Raw genomic sequence first — 14,538 nt, forward strand, 5'->3', positions numbered from 1 at the left:
CACTTAATGCTTGAGGGTTGATATGAGCAAAAATCTTATTATATTTACATGTATTACCCTGGGCCTGAATTCACAACTGGCAATAAGAAAAGAGACTCTGGCTGTTATTTCAGCACACAGTCTTGCAGGAAAAGTGACAAAAGAGTAATCCTTTTCTTAAGCAGAAATGGGCTTTTTTGGTCACAGGTTAACTCTGTTTTGAAAAGAGAAAGTACAATAACATTATCAGTTCTTGTCAGGCCAGACCAGAGCTAGTGCAAATCAACACTGTTTTCCTAGATCATACTGATTTATAGAACGCAGGGATTTGAGCTGCTATGTTTAAAACTGGCATCCTTGTGAACCCAGATGTTATTGGCCTTGTGCTACTTACTCAGAATAAGCAAAGGGAATTTGTGATGCTCACTGAAAGATGATCAGTTTTTCTATATTGAAAACCACCTTTTATGAAAGTGCCTGCTTATTTCTGACTTACCAAAAATACCCTGTATGTCAGGCAACAACTTGTACTCCCATTAATGCACACAACGCTCTGTCTGCATCCATAAGCAGTTTGCCTTGCACTTGTTATGGGCTGGATTACACCCCTTTGAAGCTGGTGGCTAAAATAATTGCTTCTCATTCAGGATGAATGCAAAACCCAAGTGAACTCCAGTACGGAGCAGAATGCTCAAATAGCCAAAGGACCAGTGTGCCAATGGGTGGTTGGCCGCAGAGAAAACTTGAGCAGGAGCTGAACCATATGGTTCAAGGGATTATCCCGGGAATGCATAGTAAACTCAAAGACTACAGCATTGATTTGGCAGGTCTGCGTGTGTGTGAGAGAAATGCTATGAGACATTCCACAGAAACAGAGGAGCAGAAAGCCAAGGAGCTACTCAGAGCAAATATTGGGAGGAACTGAAGCTAATGAATAGAAGCCCTGAGAGGCGTTACTTTTGTCTAAAGTGCTGGCTGAAAAAAAACCAACTTGGATCTATGAGCAAAGAAACTCCTGTTGTTTAATTCCTGCTTGTTTTATGGAAATAGTGCATTGTTCATTCTTTTCTAAATAAACAGAGTTGCAACACGGGCTTCTCCAAAGAGGAACTTTTAGGGAAGTTACTGCAAGTCAGCTCTGAAAATAAGTATGTTAAAATTGCATAAACTTCTTTGTGAGGACACATTTCTTAAAAACTGAAAATGCATTAATTTGGTGTAGCGTAGCTCACTTTGGTAGGAACACAAACAAAGCAGACTTAAGGTCATATTTTAATTTTGAAGCAAAATATCCTCAGACACATCTAAACCCATTTAACAAATCCTTATCTTTTCTTGATTTGGATTAACTATCGTAAGTGATGTGTGCAGGCAAGCACCATCTTACCTTATCCATCATTAATTTTCCCTCATAGCTAGAAAACCCACAAGATCTCAAATTCTGAGTAACCACTCAAGCAAAAAAAAAAAAGAAAAAAGATAGCCATCTGCCAAGAAACACATTCTGGAACTGCAGTTCACATCTGGGAGTAATAAATTAATGAAAAAAAAAGGTCACTTGCTTGTACAGCGTAAGAGTCTGCATTTATTATATTGTAACAATATTCAATAAGAAGCAAGATAACTGTTTAAGCTACAAGGACAAACCATTTTCTCACAAAGAAAGTTCCCAAACTTTGTAATTGATAACAAAGAAAATCCTTATGTGAACTCGCACTAGAACCAGGATTCCCATTTAGTAATAAAGTAAATCCACACAGGAACTTTCACAGCTGCCTAGGACACAGCATATGCCTCAGGAAATAGTTCCTTTAAGAAATAGTTGGCCTAATGCAGCCATAGTATATACATTAACTAGAACTGTTATTTCTATATTTTAAACAATTTTAAAAAGTCTTGCTAGAAATGGATGAAACTTCTCAAAAGAAAAATATGTACACAAATTGGCTTTTAACAGATGGTATTTTTGTAGATTTATTTTCTATTTAATTTTTAAAACAGGACCAGATATTGCATCCTCCTTCTTACTCTTTCCTCCTTTTTCATCCTTTTCAGGACTGAAATAGGAGAAAGGAAAAAGAAAGAGAGAAAAGTGGAACCCATTAATGAGCCAGTGGTGCTATACTGGATAAGACTCACGGTCTACAATGTCAAATACCCTTTTTCTGACAGAAAAAATAACTCAGAAGCTGATTAGACCAACACAGTTTACAACAACTATCACTACTTTGTATGAATAAGAAATTGACATACCTGGAAAAACATTGTCAAGATACCAAGAAAGTATTCCATAGAGAAAAGCGTCAAAAAGCATCATTTTAATGGAAAAAAGAAAACTATATTCATCTCCTTCCAAGGGACTGGTTCTGATGTTACCCCACTGTAGCCCAAGACCTTGCTCTTCATAGCGAGACAAGTATTCTGTACCGAAACCAAAAGCTACTTGAGAAAGCAAACTCTGGAATAAAGGAAAAATGACATTCAACTCAGACAGAGGGATATTTTGTAAAAGCAACCACAAAAAAAAGATGACCTTTAGGGACTGGACTTCAAAACTTGATAATGCCTAACAAATGATCAGGGAAAACTGGTTTCACTTTTATATTGTACCGAGATGTTTAATCCTCTGAATGGCAGCCATTCTAAGCAGTATTTAGCTGTAATAGAATGAATTCAACCTTGGCTGTACTTTCTTTAGCTACTAGGCAAACTTCACAGCTTGTTTTTTTCCATTAATCTCTCTTTTCAGAAAATACTATAGATGCATCTAGAAGTTTGCAGTGTACATCTTTGCCTATCTTGGAGAAACAAAATATTTCCTGAGTGTATGGGGCAGGGCCGCTATGAATAACAAGATAGAAAGTACACCAGATGCTCAGGGTAAGGAAAACCACAACCATCCCCTCCCCTGGTGTGTCTGCTACCTAGTTCCCACACAACAAACTAATAAACCAGTATAGTATCCAAACATCCTCTTCAATGTTGCATTGCAAAAACAGAGCAAGAAGTGATCTAGAGCTGTTTCACAGGATGTAAAAGGAATGCCAGACCTTAGGAAAATGAGGGGACAAGAGGGATCCCAACAGCAACTCTCAGTGAGGCATTATTATAGTGTGCTAAGTAAAAAATGTTTGGTTTTCAGCAATACGTTCATTGTTCAATTACTTCACTAGCCCTTAAATTTTTTATTTTTTCTTCAGGACCCTACATATGCACACCCCGCCCCTTATCATTGCTTATAATTAGCTCTTCTTCAGATACTAACCTTTGAACAACAAATATAAGATCAAACGTACCAGGAACAGAGAAAAATATTCATGGCTTATGGCCAACAAATATCCTTCCTTACACAGATGCCTCCTCCTTCACTTTAGGGTGAGAAGAGACTTGTCTTTATGCTTAGACTGTGTGCTTGGTCTCATGATTTCTTCCCAAATCAGAACCTGTCAGAGGCCGGCCCTACTCATTTCCTGACTTAGAGACAGGATCAAGTTTTGCGCTTTATTGCCTTAATTGGTAGAACTAAAAATGGTATATACTACATCTGTATAGTACAACAGTTAAGAAAGCTGATTCACAGCCATATTAACACTTAGTTTTGCTTTTTCTTTGAAGAGTTTTGTTTTCTCTTTCCTTTTTCATTAGATTTCCTAGTGCGAGAGGAGAAGACTGTACCTCTCTTTTACCTAGGTTAGAATGCTCAGCAAAGATGGGGAGACTGGATTCAACCACCTGCTCTCCTTCCCGATTCATTGGGCAACAGAAAATCAGTCTGAATAATTTTGTCAGTTCACAGTTCCATTTCAAAAAACAGCAAGAAGTTTTCAGCTCTACTGAATTGTTGAGTATCTTACCTATTATGGAAGAGAACCAACAAGGAAGCACTGCATGGAGAATGTCTGCAACTTCTTAGATGGAAGATATTTCTCAGAGCTTTGGCACTTGGGTTCAAATCCTAACTCTATGTTCAGCTAAAGAAGGAATGTGAACCTGAGGTCTTCTCATCCTTAGATATTACCCTGTTAACTAGGTTATAGCACATGAGAAAGATAACTGACCCCATTTTGTAAATTGCCTTTGTATTTATTTAACATACCAGAAGTTAAATTTCCTTTGACTTACAAGAAAGCGTTCAAAACTTTTTGAACATTATGCTAATTTCTTAGCATTCAAAAAGTAAAATAAATTTTATCTAATTTTCTAAAAGCCATGGAAATATTTCTTGGTCACTAGGCCTGCTAAAAGCTTATTTACTTGCAATCCCTAATTATTTGAGAGATTCAGAGGTCTCCATCTCTGAATCAATAAAAAGCTGAGAGGAGGAGGTGTGCACTGCTTTGTTACTCACATATGCATAGTGAGAAGGGCAGCTAAAATTTGAACCCAAAGATACCATATAATCAGTGAAAGGCTTACTGCTAGGATCTTCATATTAACAGTCATGCGGTCTTGCCAGACAAAGCAGACAATGTGGGGCAGGTACAAGGTGAAGTAGATGACTCCACTGCAGGCAGCTGCCAGATTTGCTTTGGAGAAGAAGGTGCTGAACAAGAAACACTGCATTATGGTGGCTGTGGTGAATGTCAGTAGGAACAGAAAGAAGAGGACCGGACTGCTATAATGTAGTACTTGTCCGCACTGTAAGCAAAAGGAAAACAGAAAAATTCAGAAGTATTGCTGTGTTCTGAACTAGCGGAAAAGGTCAGAAATGCCATTGGCATGGAACATGTAATATGCCAGTCTTTCTTACCTAATTTGACTACTAACTCTCCCAGGCAGTAATGTTTCAACACCTGAGGTCATTACAATAACAAATCCTTTATCTAACTTTAACCCTGCTCCTGGACTGTGACTTCAGGTTAGTACAATATGCTGTGGAGTTCATATTCATATTTGATGACTGAACTAAGATCATAACTGATTGAAAACGGACATTCTGTCCCCGTCTCAATAAGCAAATGCTTCACGCAAGATTTGCCTGCTTGGAAATTCATAAATTTTAAATAAAACTATTTGAACTATCATAATAAATTTTCATTCATTTCTCATCTTCTCCTCAGTCCACTTGCTCAATGTGCAGGAAAGACAATGTAAGGAAGCCTGCCAAAATGCGTCTTAAAAAAACCCAAACCAAAACAAACCACAAACACAGGAAAATTATAAAGCTTCTGCACCTAAATGATATTCAAATTCCAGAAGGGTGTCACAGCTGAGGAATCCAAGTGCAGTATTTCAGAGGTCCCTGTGTACTAACTAACCCACTGGGTGAACTCTTACTGACCTTTCTTCCTCAGAGCTTTTGTAGATTAAACGCCCCCTCTCAAGAAGAGCGTGGACTGCTGCTGATTATTTACTCCTAAAAAACAATGCTGAGACCTATTTATTAGGATCAGCTTTGTTTTGAGCCTTATATAAGGCTCAAATAGGTCTATAAGGCTATAAATAGGTCTCAAAATTGTTGCAACATCCCACTGTGCCGCTGAGACCGATTTCTTTATCAACACTGATACAATCTCTCATAAGAATGTATTTATAAAGGTGCTTCACACTGGCATAGTGAAATCCAGGAAAGGAAGTGAATTATAGGTATAAGCACATTCCTTCTCCTGAGTTTTAATTAAAGCAGTGTAGCAAATAAATTAAGCTTTCTCTATCCACCCAAACTGGAATGGAACCGCAAGGAACTAGAACAACTCATCAGAGCAGGTTGATAAGATAGAGCGGATTGAACCCTAAACATGCATGCAAGGAACTAGAACAACTCTATCAGATAAGATAGAGCGGATTGAACCCTAAACATGCAGTTATACTAATACCAGTTCCCCACATCCAAAAAGATGCAAGGACTTTCTTCCTTATCAAAATGCTACAGACCTATATAACCAAATATAGCAGCTAGGAGGAGCTTGGTTCTCAGGTAACAGAGGTAAGAGGTAGTCCTTAGAGACAACATCCAAACTGTCGTGAAAAGTCACAAAAATTACAGCTATTCTGAGTCACAGAAGCAAAAGGTTTTTCTTTTTTTTTCTTTTTTTTCAGGCTGTCCTGAAAGTTCTGTTCTTGCAGTCTTTTTTTCCATCGAAAAAGGGAGACAGGGAGATCTGCCTCTGTCTACAGGAAATACAATATACAGAGTAATCAGCTTGAAGCATTGTTCTGTGGGGGATCTCGCAATAAATCTTACTAGTGAATTTATCTTTCTGCCTCTGCCAAGTGCTGATGCTGTCATGAAGTCTGCTTAGAAGCATGTGCCTGCTGTGTGCTGCGATCAGAACAGGCCACCAGCCGCTCCCATCTCCCTACGAACGGCTGCTATTCCTTCTCAACAGCAAACTGGTATCAGCAGCACGAACACAACAGTGACTTTGAGAGTGGCAATCCTTACCATAATCAGCGCTGTGAGGAGGAAGGTGCTCACAGCCATCATGACGAAGCTGTCTAGGAACCAAGCGCACCAAATCACCCCATTAGTTATACCCCTGTTCTTCATAGCCTCTTTCAGACGCATTTCCTTCTCCAGCACTATGCTCTTCACAGTCATGGAAACTGAATATATCCAAGCTAGCACCATGAAGATAGGAAAGGCGCGGTTTAAGGTGATCATGAAGCTACCAAAGCAAAAAGGGAGAAATTAATTAAATTAATTAAATTTAGGTAAAAAAGAGAAATATTGAGATGAAAAGCAAGAACAAAAAGGAAAAGGAGTGGGGAAGAATGCATTTATTAAATACGGGACTAGAAATTCTCAGTCTAAACATCAGTACCACATTGTTAGTGAACTTCATAAGCAGCCTAAATATTAATGAACTAACCATTGCTGCACTCCCATGAGACAGATAAATGTTATTTCTATTTTACAAAGAGGTTCTAAAGGTTACTGAAGGCTACAAAACATGTGGTGGCTCATGAAAATCTCTCTCTCTTCATCATAGTAAAAGCATTATGGCAATTCACTGTGCTGGCTCATGAAAATCTCTCTCTCTTCACAGTGAATTGCCATAATGCTTTTACTATGATGTACAAAGAATATTGTAAGACATATGCTAATGTTAACAATTTGGGAGCGTCACTGTCCTTTTACGCTCCCCAGATCCACTGGCAAAAGAATTAAACAAATTAAGCATTAAAAGCATCAGATGCTACCAGCAAGGCTGCTGAAATTCATACAAACGGTGACAGGGAATGCGCTGGGACTGTCCCACATAGTACCACTTCCAAAACAGCAGTGCTGGGACAGGTTGCTGTGGGTGGCCCTCCATGTACTGTGATGAAGGCAGCACTCCCTTTCTCTGTCCCACCCCAGACTCTCTGGCTGCCTAGCCCTGGCAGATGATCCCTGGTGAAGCACTGCCCCAAGTGTGCTGTCAGGGTGAAAAAGGGATTTTGGGGTGAAAAAGATGAAAACTTTTTCTATGAATTTGGGATTGCAATTTTTCAATGAAATTACCCTGTAAACCAAATGGACTTGGTTCTTTAAAGGCCAAAAGCTGAGCGCTGCTAAAAAAAAGGAGCAAAACCCCTTCACCTTCCTAAATCTAAGCCCTACAGAACTACATTTTTTGCCATATGCTATCATAACTACTCCACTGCCAAAACAAATGGAAAATCTTCACTTTTTCACCAAAAATTCCTGAAGAGCAATCTGGCCTGCTGAAACAAACCCATGCTTTTGTGGAATGGCCTGGGGTAACACTGGGTTTTACCTGTTGGTGGACACACGTAACCCAGCACTAGGCCATGCACAGCACAACAGACATGTTTAGCATGAGGATGCACTTGTTTCACCAAAGCAGGCTCTCTGCAGAGCCATTGCTGGGTTTGGGTGTCAGCCCTGAACTCTGTGTGGCTGCTGTAGGCTTCAGAGGACTTTTGCACAGATAGGGTTTCTGCCTCTGCAGTATTCTCAGGGAGGAGGAAACAGACAGCAGGCTTGGCAGGGCAACTGTTTGTCAGGCTAACAGGTAAAGACAGATGGGAGTGACAAGTCAAATTATATATATCTGCAATCTGCCATTATCTGAAGTACTAGCATTTGCCTGAACAGAGCACACTGACAGGACTATGAAATTATTTCTACAGTGCTTCCCCCCCCCTTCTTTTTGGAGTGAAATGTATACCAAGACAGTTGCAGTAGCACAGATTGCAGCACTGGAACAGGCACACTGTGAACAGGGAAGACGAACCACTTCATAAAATCTGGAGCACACACTACTGCCTCCATGTAGCCATGAAATCTCCACACCCACGGACACAGACTCTTTCTTTTTTAGTTACAGAGCAACAAACCACCACTTTCTCCTTTAGCTTCTTTATTCTGCTCTTCACCAAGGAAAGAAACTCCTGGTGCTTGCAATAATGAACTGCAGCCACAATACTGGAATCCTTTGCTAGATTCATATAAGATTTAAGACAAAAACCAGTCAATCTTCATAAAAAACAGGGACAGGAATTAGGGAGAAAAAGGTTAGAGAATATCAGGTTATTGTTGAAAACTGTAGCATCCACAAAGGAAGGAAAAGGGCTGATGTTAACAGAAACCATTGCCATATATCCAGTTTGACTGCAGATACTAGTCATGTAGTTATAAATGGAATCCCATTTAAGGATGTGGTTAGGATTTTGGAAAGAAAGAGTTTCAAGAGCCTAAATTGTCTTGGGATTCTGCAAGGCCTGTAGGTGTCTTCAAGGACCAAAAGGTGCTGTTTTGGGTATTGGTATATCTAGATATGATTAAGCCTAGGGTTAGGGTATGGTAATGCACTTGAAGAGACTAGGTTGTTTGATCCTTCAAGACTTACAGAGATAACAAGAGAGGTACCAATTCCATTGGGATGAACATTTTCTGTTTTATTCTTATTATTTATTTATTTCAATTTATTCTGCACAGTTAACTGAAGGTTGCGGTGGTTATTCTAACATGGGTCAGTGCTTTATGATCAGTTTTGTTACAGGAAGCGGTCATATGCTATAGCTTGAGGCTTAGTTTTAGTTAGATAAAAACTTTTTAAAAGATCACATTTTTGCTGGGTCCTCTGTAATCACATGGGTAGTTCTGGCTGACATTGTTAGGGGTCAAAGCATTATAGTTGGGGTGCCCTGTTGACAACAGTTTCTCAGCTGTAATTTAATGTGAAGGTTTAGGTTAGGTTATTATTATTGCCTAGGAAAGCAAGGCAAAAAAAAATCCATATTATTTTTTGGATTTTGTGCGATATGCAAAAATTGGAAGAAAACTGATGCTTTTAAGGGGCCAGTATTTTGTGTTCATTTTAGGTGTGGACACTGGTTGCCTGGATGCAACAAAGGCCAGGACTGGGATTAGGGGTAGAATCATGGCAAAGATGGCTTCTGGACTCTGGGTTATGGCAGGATAAGGAAAAAAACAAATTCATGCAGTTATGTTATTGCTCTTCCATGTATACCTTAGGACTAGGGTTAGAACTGGTGCTTGAGAGTCTTAAAGCACCCAGCAATCCAAGTGTTCATCAGAATTAAGATAAACTGCTTTTACTCACACATCATCCACAAAACATGGATATGGCATTTGCTGCAGATAAATTCCTAATGGCACTTCCGTGTTGGTCTGGGTCTTTATAATCCCATGCTCAATCATGTCTTGGAGATATGCAAAGCCTCCCCAGATATAACGTAAATCATCCACAGGATCAGCTCTTGGACCAGGATCCCAGTACCTCAAAGGAAAATTCACATGGAAATAATTTGGGTTAACAGTGGCCTTAGGGGAGGGGCAGGGGGGAAATAAATAAAAATTGTAGCTACTGAAATTGTAGGGGCACTGCCTGGAGTGGTCTCTTCTAGATTTTGGTCCGTCAGACCATATTGCTTGAGCAAGTATATGGCCTGGAAGGTTCTTTCATTTCCTTTAATTTTCTCTATGCTGACACAGAATAGCAATTTTAGCCAAAACCGTACATAAATTAATCATGTAGCAGAGTAACTGTTCTAGAATACAAATAACTGTATTTGGAATACAGTATCCTTGAAGATTAAACTGAAACAGTTGAATTGCAACTACCAGACACCATTGTATTCTTCTACGTAGACAACCCTGAGAAATTATTTCTGCTATCCTTTTAAGTGAGTCCATTTGAGGGGAAATTGAGAAGGAACAGCAGAGAAGTTCTGCTGTCCAGGTGGAGGACAGCTGGGTCATAATCCACATAGGACTTCCTTGACTGCCTCTCCCAGTGATGGAGCCAACTAAAAACTTAAGCAGGTTACTGAATAGACTGTGAGCAGAGTAATTCCCTTTGTCCTGTATTCATGCACCTACCCACTGCTTGGCCTAACTGTCACAAAAGTGATACCACTTGTGTCAGTACCTGGTAACTGGAGATGGATTTTGCACCTCATTATGTCCTATGTACTGGTGAATACCGTTGGATTTCATGTATGTATCCAATGCAGGTTCAAATGTCCTTATGCCTCTCACATTCCTGTTATGGCAGGCAAGAACTGAGAAGGAACCATCACTTACCTGTCTTTAATTTTGTTCGTTTTCTCCACTGCATCTATGTCCATCCGGATCTTGTATTTCACAAGTGGTGGAAGACTGCTGGTTGTAGGCTCTATATCTGGAAAAATGACACCAGCCCAGAATTTGTTTTCCTCCAACAGATGAAGGGCTTGATGAGTCAGTTGAGTTTCGTCAAGATAACCTTCAAATTTATCCAAGGTCAAGCACTACAAATAATCACACAAAGAAAAATTGCACGGGAATAAACTAGTAAGAGGTACACGTTAAAGCAAACATCAGTGGCTGAAAACAGAAAAGGGAGGTAGATTCACCTGAAGTAGTTGCTATTTTCAGCTTTAAAAGCTTATGCTGGAACTATTAAAAGTTGATTCTCCTCTCCTTCCTGAAAGCTTCCTCAGTCTCAGTCTAATTCTTACGACAAATTCAAAACACACAGCATTATCAATACAAGCTCAGGAACATCACTCTCCCTAAAATGAACTGTAAATTTCAGATTTAGCATTGATGTGGTCAATGTGAGTGGATGGAATAATTCTGTAAGTAGTTTATTCCCAATATTTAAGGATTGCCTCCTCCAAGCTCAAGAAATGTCCATCCCGATAAGTAAGAAATCAAGCAAGGGTGGCCACTAAAGCAGGAGCTGCTGATGCAATTGAAGTGTGACAGGGAAAATTTAGACGCACTTGTACAAAACATATAGCCAGTACTGGGTTCAGCCAAAGCCTATGGTGCCACGTTTACTAATTACATAGAATGAAATATTTTTTTAAAAAATATACTTAAGCCACTGTAATCATCCAGCCACGGAAATGTGAAGTCTGCCACTTCGACTGTACTTGGAAGGTTGCCTTAAAAAGGCAAATATCTGAATTGGAAGGGCTAAAGCTGCAGTGTAGATGAGGTCTCGGTATCAGGAACTGTCTCCACAGTCTGCATCCAGGAGATAAAATTAACTCAGCTATAAAATAAAATTGACTATGAGAGCTTTTTAGCAGTCAGTTGAATCAAGACACTATCATTTTTCTAGTTTCGGGACTTTTTTTTCAGCCTAGGAAGTGCCTGAGTAAACACCAGGGAGCTAAAGGATGACTGATCCATAAGAAAAGCACATTAGCCATGGACTTCAGCTGAAAAGCACTTTGTCAGATGAAGTGCTGGCAAAATCAGAGCATAAATTTGAATCTTAAAGTCTCTTAGGTATTTAGGCATTTATTCCTATTTAATGCCAGTCAACTAGTCAATTGATCTTACTGAAAATATTGTGTCCCTACTGAATTGTGACATGTGATTAACCTGCTTAAATTAACATGCTTCGGCTGTCTCAGTAATAAAATGTAGTGTACCCTTCACAGCAAACTGTCTTTCTTAGTCTCTGTCATTATTGTGAAGTGTATTATCAGTCCATATACAAGACACCAAATCATCAAAATCTAAGCCCTTCACGCCCCCCCATTTAACTGCTACTTAACAGGCATTGTAAGACAAAAAGATCGTGAACACTACAAACGCTACCATTAGTTTTCTGTAAAATTACACTTATATCTGTATATTTAGCTTCCACCTTTCAGAACTAGTAAGACATTACCAGAGTAGAAGTATTTAACCTCTTGATGGACTGGGAAGATAATTACTGAATTATCTTGCTTCATAAAATTCCAGTAGGCTAACTTGTTTGATCTTATCTTCTTGATCATCTCTTGCAGGTAAATAACCAAAAATTACTCCACACCAAAGTGCTCATACAAGCAACTTGCTATTTAATGGGCATACATCTTACAGACTCCTTTATTTAGCCTTTCCCTGTGATAAATTATGCTGTTTCCTTTAAAACTTGAAGGATCCCAGGTTAATGGGATCTATACGAAAATGTACTTTTAACTGGCAGCAAAACAGTGCTTAAATTGATAACTTTTTATTTTGTAGCTTTACTCTTCCTGGTGTTTTGCCAATGTTCATTCTCCTATCTTGCTTTACAAAATTAAACTACATAGAATTTCGTATGAGAAAACAAAATACGGCAGAAAAACTTTCTGGTTTGTATGCCAGAAGAGAAATCAAATTAGACTGATGGCTCAGGTTTATTATTTTGTTTTGGAATACGTTTATCCCACATAGTTAACGGAGTTCTGGAACTCAGTTTAGTTCTTGCCAAAGTGTCAGTGTTTCCACAGCAAAGTCTTGCTGTGTGTCTTTGCAGTGTCTGCAGGACTATTTGCTGTTTCTTTGTTATGAGGAATTATTTTCAAGTTACTTGTTACAGCTGCAGAAGAACTCGTGTCGTTTTCCAGGGGAATCTGTGGGAATGACACTGGGAAATTACTGACAGACAACTGATCTTGTCTAGATTTTCACTGCAGAATAGACAGTGTCTGGACTAGGCTGAGGAGCAGTATACACTCTTACCCAGAGGTCCAGTCAAGGAAGGAGCAAATGTTCAAAACACAAAACACGAGTTCTTACAGATCTTCTGTGTGTGTAGAATGAAACCAAAGCTTGCATAAGAACATAGGCTAAGACACCAGTGTTGCAATAATTCACACCATTGAAAAGCGAGAAGAGACTTTATATTGTAATCTACAAGCCAAAAGCTAGAATTTCTTTCTCTTAACATTAATGGCATTCAAAACAAATGCTCTACCTAGGTTTTTTTACAGTGAATTGCAACACAGCTTGTGCCTTCATAAACCTCACTACATCAAAATTCGTTCATCAGCCACTTGGGGAAATTTATTTCAGATCTTCTCCCAGTGATTATTTAAAAATTTAAAATGGTCCAATGAATAATAAACACCAAGAGGTGAATAGGTAGCTCTCAAACAGTTTAGCTGTTCTGTGGCCTAAGGTAATCAAAGGGAAGAACAGGAAATTCTTGGGATGGTGAGGATGAGCAGCCACTGCATAGTATGTGGGATTCTCAGCTGCACCACAGCTTGCAGCAGAGATCTGGAGTCTCCAAGGATAGCTGCTGGCAGCACACCTCTCCTCATTGAGTGCTATGGTAAGGAGTAGGGTGTTCCTGAAAGGAAGCTGTTTGTTCTCATTGTGCTTGGCACAGCGCGAAAACATTCTCAAATGCTAACAACTCAGTGTAAATAGCAGACTTAAAAGAATAAGCTCATTACAAGGACCTTTAGGACACAAAGATCTATTACCAGGTAGAGTAACTGCCCTGATATTGTGGATGTTCCAGCACTGACCTGCTGCAAGCAAGGTCATATAGCTCACTCAGCTTGAGTAAGGAGTAATTCTGCTAATATGATGCAAAAATATCATCAGAAGAATCAGCAGGGCTTTGTGCAAAAGCTTTATTGTTCCCTCTTGTAATAGCTATAAGGAAGGCAGATGGACTCTCAGATCCTGTCTTCTTGCAGGGGATGAATGGTCTTTTAGACTGAACTGGATTGGAATTAGGAGAGCTAGGCTTGGTTCTGTTGCCTACAACTAGTATCAATTTTCTCTGTGAGCTTGGGGCTCATCTTATTTAACCATTAAATAATAACTAAATATTTACTTTTCTTTCAGAGATGCTTGCAAGATGTAATTCATTGTCATAAGAACCCTGACCCTCATATGGCAGATGCCAAGTGTTAAGTTCCCAAATATTAACATTACTGCCAACAGCAATAGTTTTTTAAACTCTCGGGGTTAACCTGCAACATTGCAGGTTCCACTAGTTTTGCCTGGGCTCATAAGTTTACAACAAAGAGCAGGCATTTCATTTATCTGACTTAGCAGGAATCCACCCTATCTCAGGTCCAGTTCCAAACACATCTTTACCTGCAGTTAGCAATATACAGGATTCAAAAAAAAACCAAAACAAAACCCCTCCTGGTGTCACTTACCCAGCTCTGGGAAGCAATGGGTGCAGCAGTTTGCCTAGCCCTCTAAAAAAATATAACCTTTTTTGCACTGGACTTAGTCTGAGTCTGATGAACTCATCAGTAAGTTAGATTGCCCATACTAGAGTAACTACGTACTACAAGTATCTTCCGAAGTATTTTTACAATGGCTCGATGAATTTTCATCTACGTTTTCAGCATTTTTTATTTATGTAATGAAAC

At 39.2% G+C, this 14,538-nt stretch overlaps 1 protein-coding gene across 1 annotated transcript in view; it reads right to left on the bottom strand.

The window, feature by feature from the left end:
• Positions 1-14,538, bottom strand: part of ABCA4 (ATP binding cassette subfamily A member 4) — a 74,037-nt gene that overhangs the window by 35,490 nt on the left and 24,009 nt on the right. The window contains exons 12-16 of the mRNA XM_035902862.1: positions 10,478-10,683; positions 9,495-9,671; positions 6,365-6,587; positions 4,396-4,617; positions 2,233-2,437 (exon numbers count right to left, since the gene is read on the bottom strand). Of these exons, the coding sequence (XP_035758755.1) occupies positions 2,233-2,437; positions 4,396-4,617; positions 6,365-6,587; positions 9,495-9,671; positions 10,478-10,683 (1,033 nt within the window). The remainder of the gene's footprint in view (positions 1-2,232; positions 2,438-4,395; positions 4,618-6,364; positions 6,588-9,494; positions 9,672-10,477; positions 10,684-14,538) is intronic.

This window comes from Egretta garzetta, unplaced genomic scaffold (assembly GCF_000687185.1).
Source record: "Egretta garzetta isolate BGI_Z169 unplaced genomic scaffold, ASM68718v1 scaffold149, whole genome shotgun sequence".
NCBI classification, from domain to species: domain Eukaryota; kingdom Metazoa; phylum Chordata; class Aves; order Pelecaniformes; family Ardeidae; genus Egretta; species Egretta garzetta.